This window comes from Argiope bruennichi, chromosome X2 (assembly GCF_947563725.1).
Source record: "Argiope bruennichi chromosome X2, qqArgBrue1.1, whole genome shotgun sequence".
Taxonomy (NCBI): domain Eukaryota; kingdom Metazoa; phylum Arthropoda; class Arachnida; order Araneae; family Araneidae; genus Argiope; species Argiope bruennichi.
Window position 1 is genome coordinate 127,065,914 of NC_079163.1, and position 17,635 is coordinate 127,083,548.

Genomic DNA, 17,635 nt, shown 5'->3' on the forward strand with positions numbered 1-17,635 from the left:
CACAAAGCACCAAAAATATGTCTTATCTTTGATAAATCTAGAAATCGATATTTTCAAGTCTTTTTCTTTAAAATTTTAACACAAAAAAGAATGAAAATTTTGTCATTGTGCCCCTAATCAGAAACAAATATGCACTAGTTTAGAATCGTTCTAGTTAATTATTCGCTTAAATACAGAGGGGAAAACTGGAAGAAACTTTTTCGCTTTTTTTGGATTGTTGCAAAATAAATAAATCATCCAGTATATATTTTAATGAATTTATTCCAGAATCAAAAAATTACAGAATTGCCAAATACATTATTAGTGAATTATTTCAATTTTATGCAATTGAACATTTTTAGTTGTAATTAACGAACATTGAAAAAGAAATAAATTAAAGAAAGTTAAATTATTCTGAAATGTTTAAGGTAAAAAGAAATCTGACTCGTCAAAATCTGACTCGGTGTCACTGAGGAGATCCATGATTGAGAGATCTGTTGCTTCCGTCATTTCATAAGTAGTCACTGAAACTGAAAAAAACAATTATCAATACCCAAGTGACTTTAAGCAATAACAGTTGATAAATTGGTGAAAGAATATTTCTAATATATTAAAAATAGTCTAACTAATATATTAAAAAATGAAGTAATAAGATCCATTAATAAAACAACATTACTAGAAATGCTTTTCATTTTTTTCTAATTTGTGATGAAGGAAGAAGTATTTTTAAAAACAAACCATCTAATAGATTAGATTTTCTTGAGAAATTTTTATATTTTATAACAATTTAAACATCCTTTTCTTATCTTCTCTAGATAATTTAATGGGTTAAAACTTACTAAGTCGTAGTGTATTATAATTCTTAGCTAATTAAATTTATAATTAAACTAAGTTATCATTTTAGGTAACTAAAGCAACTGGAAAAAATGATAAAATTTCAAATTCTAAATATCTGTAAAAATTATCTCAAAATTATAATTAATCGTTTCCTTTGTATTTTACCATCAAAAGAATAATTAAAAGTTCCCATTCAAAAAATTTTTACACTCTGTATATCAAAAATATGGACGAAAATCATTAAATACTGTCAAGAATTCACTTCAAAAATATTTTGAGAAGAGATAATACAGTCTAAATCGATATTTTCACTGAAATTTGTTAAAAACTTCACAGGAAATTTCCAAGTATCCTTCTTGGGTCTTTTTCAAATTTTTTATATTCTAAAAATTCTTTTGGGGGGAGGGATTTTATTTTTTTGTGAGAAAAGAACAATTTGTTCCTTAGGATTCAAAAATTTACTTCTTGCGTGAGAGAAAGATCGTTTTTGACACGAATCAGTTTCAAAACTAATATTTGGTAAGGTTTCATATTTATCATTGAGATTAACCACATCTTGAACACGGGGTCTTACAAATCTAATGAAAATACAGCATTTAGTTTGAATAATAAAAGGGAGCATAAATATATATTAAATAACTATAATCCAAACACAGTGTTTGTACAATTGCATATTTGTTTAATGGCCCAATGAATGTTGCACTCCCTAAACAATCTGGATACGCATTAGTAATAAAGCGGTTTATCATTGATAATAATGTTCTATATGAGCATTAATAAGGTTATGGGTGGAAATAGTACAGCCATGATGAAATATGATGATTTTAGAAGTCAAAGAAAGTAAGAGTGATGTGTGAGTAAGAAAGTGTGATGTTAAATACCTGCAAGAGATTCTAGCATGTTGATGGCTTGGAAACGCCTAATTAATTAAAATCGAGCATATAGCGCTTCAATGAATTTCTGTCTAAATCATACAAAAACAAAAAATCATGTGTTCATGTCATTTAAAAATGAAAATTCATGAAAAGCAATTATGGTACAATTGACTTTTATCTATTTTTAATTTTATTCCTTTAAAGTTTCGACCATTCAAGTATTTTTCATAGTAAAAAATGCTGTTTATAAAATATAACAAAGGGCACCTTCATTTCTGTTTTGAATTCTTAATTTAATGTTATTAAAAAATTTCAAAAGCTTTTATCTTTTCCCGGCGGTGGTTTCATATCTTTTAAATTGAGATTTTTATTAATTTTAATTTTAAAAATTAATAACGATAAACTTTTAATTTTACTAATAGTTTTGAATCATCTTATTTGTTTTATAAAAATATTTACCCACCTGTGACTGTTTCCACAATGCGCTTCTTCCAGTTCTTTCTCTGCACAGATTTTTTTACTAAGAATAAGAACAAAAATAAACAAAAATGTGTTTTTTTCAAACAATTAAAAAAAATAAGGCTAATTTATGCATCTAAAAATTTTATTTCATTCTAAATTCTAGGCATCAACCATTAGGACATTGATTTGACTTTGGAATGTACATTTAAATAAAGATTTTTCATTAATTTTTAAATTTTAAAAATTAATAGCAATAAACTTTTGATTTTACTATAATTTCGTTCCATTTTAGCTGTTTTAAAAGAATATCTGCTCACTTTTTAGTTTTCTTTTCACAATGCTCTTTTTCTGCTTCATTTGTTGTGATGGAACTGCTAAGAATAAGAACAAAAATAAACATTATTTTTTCTTCAAACAGTTGAAAAAAATGAGGCTAATTTATACACCAAAAAATTCCATTCGATTCTAAATAATATTCATCAACCATTAGGAAATTAATTTGGCTTTTGGAATGTACAAATGATTGCACGTTTTCGATGTTTTCAGCAACACAAAAGATCCCTGGTTATTCTGGCCTTGAATGATATTGGTCAGCTGCTGTCTCCCATACCTTTATTGAATTACTGAGAGCGTATCTAAAATTATAACAAAAATTTCATACGGACTCTTTTTTCCTCAATCCCCATCGTCTATAAAAGATAGAAGCAAGATCCACAGAAACGATTCTACTTTTTGATATACGCATGCCTCAACTGTGTTTCACTCTCTAATTTATGTTTCCGACTCTTTCACCGTCCTTAGAGAATAAATATAAGTAACATATTTCCGTTTTTCAGCTCATGGTTGTACTTCTCGGTAAATATGAAAAATGACTAAATTTTAAATGCATAACTGGATATGATATAAGTTTCTTGCATTGAAATGTGCGAAAAAAGAAACAAAGTTTATCATTGCATTCCTTATATTAGTTCATTTGAGATTCAGAGCAATTGATGAATTTTTAGCAGTTTTTAACACTGGTTTATTATATTAAAATTTAATTATTATGTAGGTTATATAAGTTCCTGTTTGAAAATTGATTCCGTACTTATGTGTAAAAAATGCTTGCTTGAGCAGTGGTTAGAAGCGAAAAAAAAAAAAAAAAAGTGCTATTTTACTGAAGATATTTTTAGGCAGTTTTCCTATATAACTTTTGGTAATTATTCCAGCGTTTTATAGCTCTATAAGAATGAATTAGGCTTTGATATGTCTGTTTTTAAAATGAAATATGATGATAGATAAAAAAATACCATAACTCGGGCATTGAGAAAATTGTTGTTTGAATGTCCACTGCCAAAACAAACTGTTCGATAGTAAAAACAGAAGAAAACTTTGAACTATCTGAAAATATTTGGTTTATTTTAGCACATTATTGTGTTTGTTTTATTTTTAAATACTTTAGAATCACAATGAGAAATTAATTAATGTGCCGGTATTATTTCACCATCTGATCTTTGCGTTGATATTGAATTTAAAACTACATATATTTTAAATTAGACTATATCATCGAATTATTTTCTAAGAATCAAATGACGCATAATACCGCAAAATTTCTGTTTCCAGATATAATACCTTTACATATTAAGTTAAATTCGTAAATTACACTTAATAATAAATTTACTATAACGTGAACCCAAAATACTTCGAAAAATACTAGAATGCATTATTTTAGTTAAAATTATCAAAGATGAACTAATTTAAATTTTAACAAGGGCCTTTGATTTATTTTAATTCGTTTACTTAGTTCGCACTAATTTTCCTCTCATTTTACGAATTTTTTTTTAATGCTTTCCGCCCATAAAAGTATTTTGTGTATAAGGACTACAAGACTCACAACTTCTTCAGAATATATATTCATTTTCTAATTAATTTAATCTTACACCTAATATTTAAATCTACAAGCATTCTAAGGCGTTTTTCACTTTTGTCGTTCCAGTCATGAAAAGGGGGGGGGGTGAGGGGTCAGATAAAACAGCATATCTATTTTAGATGGAGAAATTTCTTGAGGGATTGCATTTTCTTTCAGTCCCAAATTTTTCTTCTGCAGTCCATGCTAATATTACACACTTTTTTCTACCGCCCAATTTGTAAGGAAAAAGTTATTACCAGAGATGTTAGGAATAAGGTTTTAAAAACTTTCTATAGCGAAAATGTTTTTCACTAATCCTACAATTGAAAATAAAAAATAGAATGTGAATAGAATAGAATAAATAATTAAAAATATTATACTCTAGATTTTTCTTCCTAAATGAGTACATAAAACATTTCATACATGTATATTTATTTTAAACTTGCAATGGATTTTTTCGTTCTTGAATCGCCTACTAATTATTAAATTATTATCAACTAATTGTTAAATAATTTAAAATTATTAAATGGGCAAAATTTAAATTATATTTCAATTATGTAGAAATCTGTCCTTGTATAGTGTGACATGATAAGCTACATTCCTGTACGAAACGCCTGTGATCAATCACAAATTGCTGCAGCTACCTTTGAATCTTGTGAGAGGGGAAAAAATGAATTCTATTCGGAAAGATAAAAAGAAATACGACATGAAAAGTTAAAAGAATACTGCACATACGATTCCAGAATAAATACTTAGTTATCTGACACCTTTTAAATATTTAATATTGACTACCAACAAAAGAATTCTGGCTGCATTAACTTTAAAAATATAAAATTTGTTAATACTCGTAACATTACCTTATGTAACAGTTTAGCATATGCTACATACTAGTTAATATTACTAAAATTTTACTGAATTAAACAAAAATGTATTTAGAAAAGACAAAAGACTGCTATATTGTATAGGTTTATATTAGATTTATCGAGGTTTCTTAAATAAAAATAGAAATAGAAATATACAAAACATTTCAAACTTACCAGTTTTCAGTTTCGCGGCAATCCTTTTACTACGACGCAACGGCGTCGTTGTTTCCTCACCTGAAGCCTTGATAATTCCTCTGCAAAAATGTATCGTACTGTTATATCTGATTTTACATATAAATATCTATTTAATTATCAATTTTTGAAGCAAAATTTAGCGTTTTAAAAATGTATGATAGAATGAAAAATCTGAAATAAAATTTAAAATAAATTTACCTGGAAATAAAATATTGGTATTGTTATATTTGAAAATCCTAGAAATATTAATAAAGAATTAGGTTTTCATTAAAATATAGGTTGCAACTTGAAAAAAACACCTCCACTCCCTTTTTTAAAATCTAATTTTTCAAAAAATCAATGTAAAAAAGGATTGGCATTTTTTTTCCCTATTAAAATTCGTTCTAAGCTTTATTTATTGAAAAAATTCCTTCCCTGTTATTCTATATTTAATGAATCATTATTGAAATTTTGTTACTATTTCTGATTTTAATCCAATAGAATCTAATTAAAATCAAGAAAAAGAAGAACCTAAAAATATTTGCTAGGATTTATAGTAACTGAAGAAAATCTAATATTTTCTTTCAATAAAGAAATTGTATAGAATTTTTTTATAATTTGTTTAATAGCCATATTCCAATTTGCGTGTTTTCATCAAAATATCAACAAGACGCTAATAACGTTAAGATAAAAGAACACAAAAAAAAAAAAAAAAATCTAAGGGAAAAAGCTAGTCTCAAATTCGGTGAGAGATGACTACTTTTAAATAAAACTGAAAATATGTAATTGTAATTCAATAAAATATTATAAAATATTTAATGGACAATTATCGTATTTGAAGAGTAATGGCAAACATGTTTCAATTATTATGCAGGTCCTCCTGATAGAGATTTTACATTATATACTTCTTTGAACACCAAAGATTTTGTGAATTCGTCCTGATGAGTTGGATATTGTGGGGTTTTATGATATTGCTATTCTTTCTGATAATCAGAACCTGTATATTTAAATTTAATAATAATAAACTTAAATATTCTTCATTGAATTATTTTTATGAAGAATAAATAAATTTAATATTCTTCATTAAATTATTTTTATGAAGAATAAATAAATTTAATATTCTTCATTAAATTATTTTTATGAAGAATAAATAAATTTAATATTCTTCATTAAATTGTTTTTTTTTCAAATGTAATTTAAAAAGTTTGGCAATAATTTTCAAAAATACATTTCAATTTAGATTTAAAGAATTTTTGAATTATTTTTAATTTTTAATTTGGTAGTATGAGCAATCAAACTTGAGAAGGATTTCCATTTCTCATGTTCTCATTTCTTTCGATATTTAAGGAGATATAAAAAACGGTAAATTTTATAAAATTTGACTATTCGAGTTTGTTAAATTTCAGTATTTAATAGGATATAACAAAATCGTAATAAGTAAGTAAAAGTGGAAATACGGTTAAAACACAAAATTCTATCTACTATGTTCTAATGACTTTTACAGAGGATAATTTTATTTCCGTATAAATGTAAGAAGAATTGTAGTCAGATTTAAATTTGAATCATAAATGTACGATAAAATGATATCACTTACCTCGAAGTTGAAGGTTCATTGGGAGTTGGAATTGCTTCCTGAACAAATAAAATTGCAATTCATATTTGATGACATCCACAAGCAAATTGACAAAAAACATAGTTTATTTATGAAAAATTAAATAGCTAAAATTTTACTATAACATGCATTCATCAATATTCTAGAAAAGAAATATTTTTTTTTATTTCATGCATTCGTAAAATCTACACTTTAAAATATAAAATACATGCAACGATTTATTGTTATGAAAAAGAAACCATGAAAAAAATTTGAATTATCTTTACAAAAAAATTGTAATAGTTTTACCTGTTGATATATGGAAAGAAAAATTTTAGTTTGATAATAGCAGCTCGTAAACAAAAAAGGGAGATTTTATCAAAAAGCGTATGCTCTTTTTTTAGATTAATAGTTCAAAAGAAAAATAAATAAGTTGTCAGCTGTTTGTTCATGCCATTTTCTTTGTCATAAGCCTTAACTATTTGACTTCAATATCTTTTATTTAGAGTACAAATAAAAAAGGTTGCTTTACGTAGAGAAGTTTCTTTTATCGTTATCTAAATCAGTTATTTTTAAAAAATATTTTTTATAGAACTACAGTGAGAGGATTTATTGCTTATAGAATAAATCATACAACTCGTCTTGAATTCATTTGTCAAACGCATTAAAATTATTTGCTTCTGAATCAGTCAAGAAGAATTTTTAAAAAATTGGCACACAGATAATCATGAAATCTACTACATTCCAAATACTTATTAAAAATAGTCTGAAAATATTATGATTTTGATTGCATTGAATCATCTTGTTATTTAAGACTTTCCTTTGCCATAATTCATTTTCAGCAAATGATGTTTTTTTTTCTTTCAAAATAATTGAAACGCAGAGATCTAAATAACACATTTTAGATCTCTAGATCATGGCATCTCAAACCTTTTTCATTCGCAACCCATTCCAATAGCAAAGATAAATTGTCCCTCTTTGGAAGTCAAATAATTGCGCCTTTCCTGAATTTTCAAGTAAAAATAAAAACAAAATAAGGAAATTAAGCATCTATTAACAATGAACAAAAAGAAAATTTAATTTAAAATGCCAATTTTCTAAAATCTTAATGAATTTTTAAAGTGAAATCGGATATTTTAAATAATTGGCTAAATACGTCAACAGTTATAAGAGAACCATCCACTGTTAAAAGTTCTTGTGCCCCATAATTCTTATACGGTACCTTGCTCTAGCTCCTGATGGAGTCGATATATTGCTTTTCTAGCGAGTGAACCAATAAGCAGTTCTAGCATCGCTGCTCGTCTGTTTGTAATACAGCAGTGTTAAGAAAATCAGAAAACAATTGAAGTTACCAATTAAAAACTATTTGCTTTCAATATACAAAAGATATCAAATGAAATGAATGATAAATATGTTTTTTTGTGTGTGTGTATTAAGCGTTTATTCATTGTATCTTTCTAATTAATAATATCTTTTAATATTTAATTAATAAACGTAAAATATTTGCCACGGTATATGATTTGCTTATTCTCTTCAACTTTAAAAAAAATTCCATTTTACTGCAGTTCGTAAATAAAGGAAAAGTGATTTTAGTTGATTTCATTCAAATATATAATTAGTTTAAAAACTTATAATATAGAAATTTGAATTTTTGAAATCGGAGAAAATACAAAGGGAGAAACGAAAAAGAGAATAATAACAACTAAAAGTAAACCTAATTACCATTTATATGGTCACGGAAGAAAATGTAACCATTCTATTAGAAACTCATTACAGCCGGCCACTTTCATAATGGATTGTTTTTGTTCATCAGATTTGTTATCTATTATTTTCAGTGCAAGAAAAGGACTCACTTTCAAATGTGTGAAAAAACGAGTCATTTTTTTTTAGTTAATCCAATAATTATTCCACTTTTTCTTAATGTTAACACATCATATCTTCAAACTTATAATATATATGCTATTCACAACTTAATACTTAAAAAATGCATATTTTATGCTTAATGAAAACTTGCATAATCATAATAAAAAGTTACGCATTGTCATCTTAAATAAATTTTGTAATTCAACTTTTGATTCAATTAGTGAAAAGCCCTAAATTTCATCAGTTAATATTATCATTTAAAAGAAAAATTTCAGAAATTCACATAATTCTATCTTACCTTCTCCGTGGTCATAAGCTCCTGAGATACTGAAATTGATAAAGGGAAATTTTCAGAAATTCACAGAATTCTATCTTACTTTTTCATTGCTTTCGTTGATGAGATACTCAAAACGATAAAAGAAGCATGTTTTTAAAAAGCCTATACAAATACCGAAATCGGAAAAATTGACATAGAATAAACAAAAATCTTTCTGCACTTCATATGCATCTCATTTAAATAATAAATATTATACAGTAATTTTCATATATGTGATTAATTAATTAATACATTAATTACAGCTGACAATGCGATTATTGATTAACCTCTCATGATTCATGTTTCTAAAAATGAAACTTTGTAGTGGGCTTTTCATTCGCTTCCTCATCTACTAGAGCTCTGTTAATTTTATAAATGAATTATTTTATACAGTTATTATATTATTACTATTGATTACAGTTTCAGACATCGAATTTAAAATCAATTGAAGGATATCAAAAGCACAGAAAGAATACAATGGAAATTCAAATAAATATCCAAAAAATAATATTTTAAACAAATAGTATACTTTTACAAAGAATGGATCGTAAACACATTTTTTAAAATTAATTTATTACTTTATAACATTCATTTTTTTGCAAAGAGGAAATGGATTAAAAATTGCTTACTCTTTTAGAATTGCACATAAATGAGTTCTTAATATAAGAAGATATTAAAGGAACAGAAATGATAGAGTAACTGGAAAGAGTATGAAGTGTCAATAATACATCCTGTTGCAACTACAGAAATACAGTATAGCATAAAGTTAAATAAATACTTATTTCACATAAATTTAATCGATGCAAGTGATAACAAAAAAATTAAAAAAAATTATTATGATTAATGGAAAAAACGAATAGAGAAAAATCAGCTGATATATATATATATATATGTAAAACATATTTTAGCAGATGCTTGGCCTAGAAGAAGAAACAAGCAGAAGCGACGAGCACAGCACATCAACACAGAACGACACAAGAGCGAAATGAGGAAAAGTTAATGAAACATTTAGCCCCGTGATTATATACTGTGAGATTTTGATAGGGATTTCTTTACACGTGTCAATTTGGCTCGTCGATTATAGGGATCTTTTAAAAGAATGTCTTAGCTCGACAAATTTTTATCCCTTCACTTTGAGTGTGGGAACTTGTGGGAATTGTTGAGTGTGGGAACAGCAATTTTACAGAGCTTCTGTTGCATTAATTAAATAAAAAAGGTGGAATTGGATCAGGAAATAAGAGAACATTTTAGAATCAAGTTAATATGGGCTAAATTAAGCTAAAAATTAGGAAATTAATTAAATTTAAATTATATTTTAAAATATCATTGTGTGTGTGTATATATATATATATATATATATATATATATAAATTTTTTTTTCATTCAGTTTGCAGTAAATGATTAAAAAAACAGTGAAATATCGAATTCCATTATTCAACGTACTAGAACTTATTAAATTTTAACAGATAATGATTTTAATGTAATTTTTTAAAATAAATATTATATTAAAAGAAAATTATATTATCCTGTAACTACACATATTTCACTGTTAAAAAATAAATATCAGACGATTTCGTTGAAAATAAAGATGCTGGATATTGTAAAAGAAAGGAATTCTTTTATTCCATCCTTCCTGTAGGAAACACACACACACACAAAATCCATAATAAAATTCTAGTATATTACAAAAGCGATTAAAATTTCAGTTTAATTTTCAGTATTTCTAACTCCTCTTTAGGATTTTATTTTTACAGCCGTGTTTTTGATAATAAAAAAATATTTAATATATGAATATTATAACAAGATAAGATTTAAAAATTCTGCTGTTAAAATACAAAAATTACTAATTTAAACTGAAATACGTACTATTCTGATAAAATACAAAAATTATGCATAGTCATCAAAAAAAAAAAAAAAAAAAAAAAAAGGAAACTTTTATAATTCGAGTATTTATTATCACATTTTCATAAAACTGGTGTCGTTGAAAATAAATCAAAGAAACAAGTTTATTTAGAAATACGTTATAGGTTTATCGAAAAATTCGTTAACCGACTTAATTAAAATAGCTAATTTCTTAGTATCTCGAGATTTTCCCGTTACGAACTTAATTTTTTTTGTAATTCGACCCGGTTTGTCTTTTCCCATAAGTGTATCTAATTTCATTTCAAAATTCGCGGTGTTCGGGAGATATAATTAATTTTTTCGGTTAAAACTTTTCATTTTGTGGAACCTTATTGTGTAGAGAAAAAAATGCACTATCCTTCGTCTTTAGACTGCTATAAAGAGAAGCAGCATTATCGAAGCACGATTTTTTAATTTTTCTGATAGAGGATTTTTGTGCTTAAATTAGACTGAGTACTTTTTTTTAAAGCCAGCATCTAATAATGGAGCATACCCACTAATGTACGTATTTATTTATAAATTTTGGAAAATAGAAAGTAATCTTATAAACCTATAGTTATAAAAGTAAGTTATTCACATGTGAGCAGTGGGCAAAGAAATTTTTCATGATTAGAGACTGAAAATTTGCCCCAGACGTTATAGTAATGGTAACTCAATACACTTTGAATTTAAAACTGTAATCTAGAAAAAATTTTATTCAATATTTCGTTGTTTTGTTTGATATTTTTGCATGCATTTATCCACATGTTTGTTTTTGATAATTGTACAGGAGGAAAAATGATGCGTCATATGATAGACCTCAAAATCATCATTCTAATATATTTGTTTTGAATATCTAATTCAGTTTACTTAATTTTTAGTAAAATTTGATATGCAGTTGATTTTCCAAGAAAAGTTAAGCATTCTTGCTTTTAACATTCTAATTTTTCTATGTTTCTCAAATGTTTTGAAGATATCAACTGGTACGTTTCTCTCTGCTTTAAAGTGAGAATAAACGAAATACCCCCCCCCCCTTTTTTTTTATTAATTTTTTACGGATTGTTTTCCTAGTGCGATCAAAGTTTTTTTTTCTCTTCTATGCAGCAAAAAATGGTTTTTAGTGGGTAGAGGAATTATGTTTTGCTCTAGATTATTATTAGTATAGCATGTCTTCTCAAATTTGATTTTGCTGATTAAATTTATAAAAAACAATTTAAAAAATGACTTATACTTTACTGAAAGATAAAAGTTTTTCCATTTGAAATATTTTGAGCGTCTTTTAGTCTTTAACTTATAATCTATTAGCATAAGTACAATGGAAACTTCAAATCAGTTTTTTTCTCCTGTTAATTATCAGGTGAAGCTACAAATACGGAAAGTAAAATTTAAGCCTAAATAACAACTAAATTTTGACAGGTAAAACCTGACAACTAAATTGTGGAGATATTAAAAAAAGCGTATTTTCATCAAGAATGCAAAAATGTGCAAAAATTCCCAAAGTCTAAAAAGCAGAAAAAAGTAAAAAATCAATTACAAAAAAAACAAACAAAAAAAACCGTCATTAACATTTTTATAATATGAAGCCAATATAAAATAATTATTTCTATCAGTTAAAGTGTTTTTCTTAGCTTCAGGACAGTAAATGAACTAAATGCAGAATATCCGAAACTGGAGGTGGTGTTACATTTATCTTGTGTGAATTTCCGTCGGTGGTGAAGTGTGCTTGTATGAATTTTTACCATTGGGTCACTTCGACTAAATGAGAAAAATTAAAATTTGTACTGGTTAATATGAATTATTAAATTGTAATATGTTTTATCAGTACTTCAGGTAATGACTTTCTATTTTTAAAGAACACATTTTAAAGGTATTATTGATGCCACGAAAAAAATTTATTGAAATTCAATTTGGCATTAGTCACAAAATAGTCAATTAGATTATTAGTCTGATCCTTTTCAAGATAAAATCTTTAAAACGTTGCAAAGCCTTAAAAAATCAACTTTAAAATAAACATATTATTTTTATACAGATGAAGACACTGCTTGGCCATGCATGAGTATAAAATTTGTCCTTGAATCTTAACTGTTACTTTGACTATTTTCCAGAAACATTTTGGTTTCATTTTAGCGCGTTTTTTTCTTTGGATTTTAAACTCTATCTAAAAAATTATGGAAAAAATGAAGGATTATAGAAGGCGGTAATATTATTGAAAAAAGTTAATAAATTATGGAAAACAGCTAATTTTTAATGAAGAGTAAATGAACAAAAAATATTTTATTTGAAGATAATAATAATCTATAAATTTATAGATTTGAAACTAATTTTTTCTACAAATATCTAAATTTGAAAAAGAATTTTTTTAAAAGTATTCTAATTCTAAATTCTATAAGATTTTGACTTATTTTAATAGTTATTAAAAAAGTTAACTCGTCATCAAAGCATCTTTTTGAATAATTTCGATATCCGAGAAATATTGCATGGAATATAACAATACATAACAAGTTCTAATTTTTAGTTATTAATTTATACAGGCTAATAGAAATAGATATTCTGTTTTATATGAAGTGCGATTGTAGAATTTTAATTATTTATCGTTCAGCTTCTAAATTTTTTCTAATGGCCAACAATTTATAATGTCTGATTGATTTCGTTGACTTCATAAGAAATTAAGATTTCCTAATAACATTAACTCACTTAACAGTTTCGCATACTGAGTTCTGTGACAGGTTTATTATAGTCAAAATATAGCTGAATAGGAAATGCATTTAAAAAGTTCTTACTCCTTTTACAATAGATTGATTATTTTTTGACATCGTAGCTGCTGTGGGGAAAATAAGGAAATAAAAAAAAATATTATTTTGAACTTACCAGGATTTAAACGTGGGCTTCGTCTTACAGACTTAGGTTCCAATGCTGTTTCGCTGTAAAATATACACATAATTATGCTATATAATACATAGCTCTAACTAATTCAATTCACAAATTCCTTTATATTTAAGATGTCGGAGTGAATTTCTGATGAAATACTTGAAATAATTATAGAAGAAATTTAAAAAATCTTGCACTCAGAAAATATATAATTTGTGTTTGAGAATAAATTTGTATCTGAAAACCTCCAATTTTTAAATGCTTTTAAAAGCTGTTTAAAACTTTTAAATAATATATTTCTTTGTGTTCGTTATATATCATTAATCGCTTTATTCAGTGAAAAATTGCTCTTTTTTGTGTCATACGTTTAAGGAATAATTGCAAAACTTTTGCTGTTATCACTGATAATACTATAAAAAAAACACTATAAAAAACGTAAATGTTTTTGAAATTCTTATTTTGTAACTACTAAAAATTTCATTTTCATTAAAAATAATTAATTTTGAATAATCCATAATTTGCTTTTGCGTTGCATTTAAAAATCCGTGATCCAAACACATTAACAATAATAAATGTAATCAAACAGACCAATGTGAATTAAACATTTTTATACTTTAAAGAGCATAACTATGTATGCATTTACAGATACGATTATTTTTTAAATAAAATTGATTAACAAAAATATATTGGCATAATGAAGTGATATAATTTAGTATAATTTAACATACTAAAATGGTTCATGAACAGCTATGACAGACATTTCTAATTTCTTGTATTGATATTCATGATAATATATTATATCATGAATTTCTTTAAAGTAAATTTTGAAATTAAGATAATAGAAAATATGTAATAGTCTATTTTTTTACACCGCATTTGTACTTGAGAAAATCTTTTTATAGAACAGGACGCATTCGCTCAGTTCCATCTTTCTTATCTTTCATAAAGTTTATTAAAAAGCATTTAGTCATTCGTATCTGAAAATCCATTTTGATCAACCACAAATGAAAATTTAAGCTAAAAAAAAAAAGAGAAATCATTATTTTGAAAAATAATTTGTTTAGGGAATGCCTTAATCTATAATAAAAACAATGTTAAAATTACAAAATAAACAGAAATAAAATTTTCGCTAATTTTTGTATCAATAATATTAATATTTTGTATCAATAATATTAATATTTTGTATCAATAATATTAATATTTTGTATCAATAATATTGTACAAAACTGAAAGACAGCAATAAATACCTCGAACGCTCCTCCTCACAGCTGCTTGAAGCCATTTTTCTCTTATAGAACTGAAAATATATTTTGAAAAAAAAAAAAAAGACTTTTATATAAAATCTCAATTTAAAGAAAAACTAACAAATAATATATTTTAGTTTCGCTAAAATTTGTTACAACACTATTTTAGCCTGTTTTAATACTAATAAGTTGTTCACAATCCAAATTAAAAAATTTAATTACTGCTTGGATTCACAGTATGTCATATTTTTTACTACGCAATTATGATTTAATCATTTAACATGTTACTGAAGCTGAATGAAATAAAATTATTTGACATAATTAAGGTATTTACGAACAATACTTTAATACCGTTAGTTCGGTCTGAATCGGGATTAAAATTTTTATTTCTTTTTTGACATTAAATTTAAATAGAAAAATAATATAATCTTTCAGCATTTTAAAGAAAATGAATGTAAAATAATTATATTGTCAAAAACAAAATTAAAAAATTTCTTACCTTAAGAAATCTCAAATGGGAATAAGAAATTACGATTGAAGAGCGCCCGCCTTGAGTATCTAGGCTATTTACGTATCTAGCCTTGCGATGTAGCTGTCCTGAAGAGGAATGGAAAAATTATATATTTGAGGTTTGTTATATAAAGCCGATTCTAAAGAATTTGATTGACAAAAGTGAACGGTTCTATCAGTTTTCTGGTATCCGGAAACTACAAAAGTATTCAGATTACATTTCGAGATCCAGAACAAAATTCAGGAACTGGATCTTAAGTTAAATAAAAACTTTAAACTGCTATGAAAAATACACAAGAATTATTCAGTTTTTAATCCCAAGATTAAATTTTAAAAATTCATTGCAAATATAAAAAAGTGAGACTTCAGAAAAGAAAACCATTTTTTTTTAATTTTATCAACCAATAAGTAATTGTTGAAGTCTAATATTTATAAAGTTGTAATTGTATAACTAGACAGAACTCTTTTAAAAGTAGAAATTGTTGAAAAGCATTTTTGAGTTTGAAAGATTTGCGTTATTTTTCGGTCGTTTTTAGAATTCCCGTATCTACAAATGCTCGGCCAACCAATTCCGCAAAAAAGAAAACTTTTCTGCGTAATAATTCATAATCTTTTTCTCCAATTATATTTAATAATATTTTGTAGAATGAATTAATAAATAAATTATAAAAGCGCAGCTTAAATTCAGAGATGTTAAATAATTATAACTACACTGCTTGACAATTGCTAAGAAACAAGTGATTAATGCAAAATTGCGTCTCAGACAGCTGACCCATAAAAGTAAATTCAAGTTGAGAGGGTGTGGTAGACCAGGACTCGTTATCTGTATAAAAGACATTGCATGCAAGCTCATGATTCATACGAAAATTCATACTGTTTAATGTTTGACCCAAAGTAGTGCAGGATGTTCTAGAAGTTTTTTCTCTGAAATTCTATTTGGTTCTCGCAAAATTAAAAGCAAAATATCAGCAAGACATCATTTGAGTGCTTACGATCGTGGACGAGCAGTTGAACGACTGGAAGCAGGTCAAAGTGTCACACCACTGTAGCTGCTGCAATGGGTGTATCATAGAGTGTCATCTCGCGATTAAAGAAGGCCTCTGAAGATGGAAATGCTTTGCAAAATCATGCCGGGGGGCGTGATAGAAACACCACACCTTTAGAAGATCATTATATAGCCCTCGTGGCAAAAAGGAACAGAAATTTAACTCCAGGCCAGATAGCTGCACACCTTGCAACTGCTACCGGTACGCATGTTTCTGCAAGAACCATCTAACGACGATTAAATCAAGTTGGTTTGTATGCACGGAAGCCTGTTCGTTGCATCCGCTTCAATCATGCCGTCATCGTGAGAGATTACGTTGGTGTAAGGAACATGTTGGTTGTAGGGATGACGAATATTTTCAGAGCGGTTATTACGTAACCAATATCAAAAAGTCACAAATTGTTTGTTTCTTATGGCACTTGCCACTGACAAGCCCGCTGTAGACAGCGATTTAAGCCTGAGGGGAACGTCTCTTATTTTTTATAGCAGCGCCAACTAGGGCCAAGAGTACGACTTTGCTACTCACGCATCACTCATTCGCTTGCACAACCCCTTTTTACAGGAGGGCACATTCACACATCTCACAGATAGAACAACAGAAGAACAACCATGCCCAAACCGGGACTCGAACCCTGATCACGGGGAAGACGCGCTACCCCTATGCCAGGACGCCGGCAAAAGTCACAAATACAAGTGATCAATACTTTTCAAAGAGGGGTGTGATTCAAATCCTTTATACGATCTTACTGATGATATTTCGATTACAAGTTTTGGATCACGATAGAAACTAACAATCGATACGATATCACTGAAATTTGCCGGAGCGGTGACGATACGATCTGTCCAATGGAAGCTCTCGAAAGAAATCTGTGATTGGATGAAAAGTGAACGGACAGGTTATTGGAATTATCGTATCGTATCATTGAATTGCATATCACTGAAATTTATTGCAGCGGTGATTTCACCGGAAAGTGCGAGGCTTCACTGGAAAGTGCGAAGTCACCGATATTCGTATTTGATGATGCAATATTCCATACAGATCATTTTTTATTGCTCGTGACATGATTGACTTTGATTACATGTACTCTGTTTACTGCTGGCGCCATCTATTGGTAGAATATAGGACTAAAGTAAACATTTTAATGAAATGACATATATTTTTAACTCATCTTTTCCAGAAAATGGTTCACTCTAATAAATAAATTAAATAAATAGTTTTGAGAAAAAAAAAATTTAAGA

At 27.0% G+C, this 17,635-nt stretch overlaps 1 protein-coding gene across 1 annotated transcript; it reads right to left on the reverse strand.

Annotated features, from left to right (window-relative positions):
• Window positions 1-393: 393 nt before the first annotated feature.
• On the reverse strand, window positions 394-15,421 carry LOC129959920 (uncharacterized). Its single transcript, XM_056072822.1, has 9 exons — window positions 15,341-15,421; window positions 14,845-14,894; window positions 13,598-13,650; window positions 8,831-8,859; window positions 6,673-6,710; window positions 5,079-5,158; window positions 2,471-2,527; window positions 2,155-2,211; window positions 394-509 (listed from the first exon to the last, which is right to left on the reverse strand). The coding sequence occupies exons 2-9, from the start codon at window positions 14,877-14,879 to the stop codon at window positions 403-405; spliced, it is 456 nt and encodes a 151-aa protein (XP_055928797.1). The 5' UTR covers window positions 14,880-14,894; window positions 15,341-15,421; the 3' UTR covers window positions 394-402.
• Between the last annotated feature and the right edge of the window lie 2,214 nt (window positions 15,422-17,635).

What these genes read in the sequence shown, in the direction of transcription:
- LOC129959920 (XM_056072822.1), bottom strand. Translation starts at nt 14,879, where the DNA reads ATGGCTTCAAGCAGCTGTGAGGAGGAGCGTTCGAG. An exon ending in TGTGAGGAGGAGCGTTCGAG is followed by an intron (nt 13,651 to 14,844) that starts GTATTTATTGCT and finishes TATATTTTACAG; the next exon opens with CGAAACAGCATTGGAACCTA. An exon ending in TGCCGCGAAACTGAAAACTG is followed by an intron (nt 2,528 to 5,078) that starts GTAAGTTTGAAA and finishes TCTTATTCTTAG; the next exon opens with CAGTTCCATCACAACAAATG.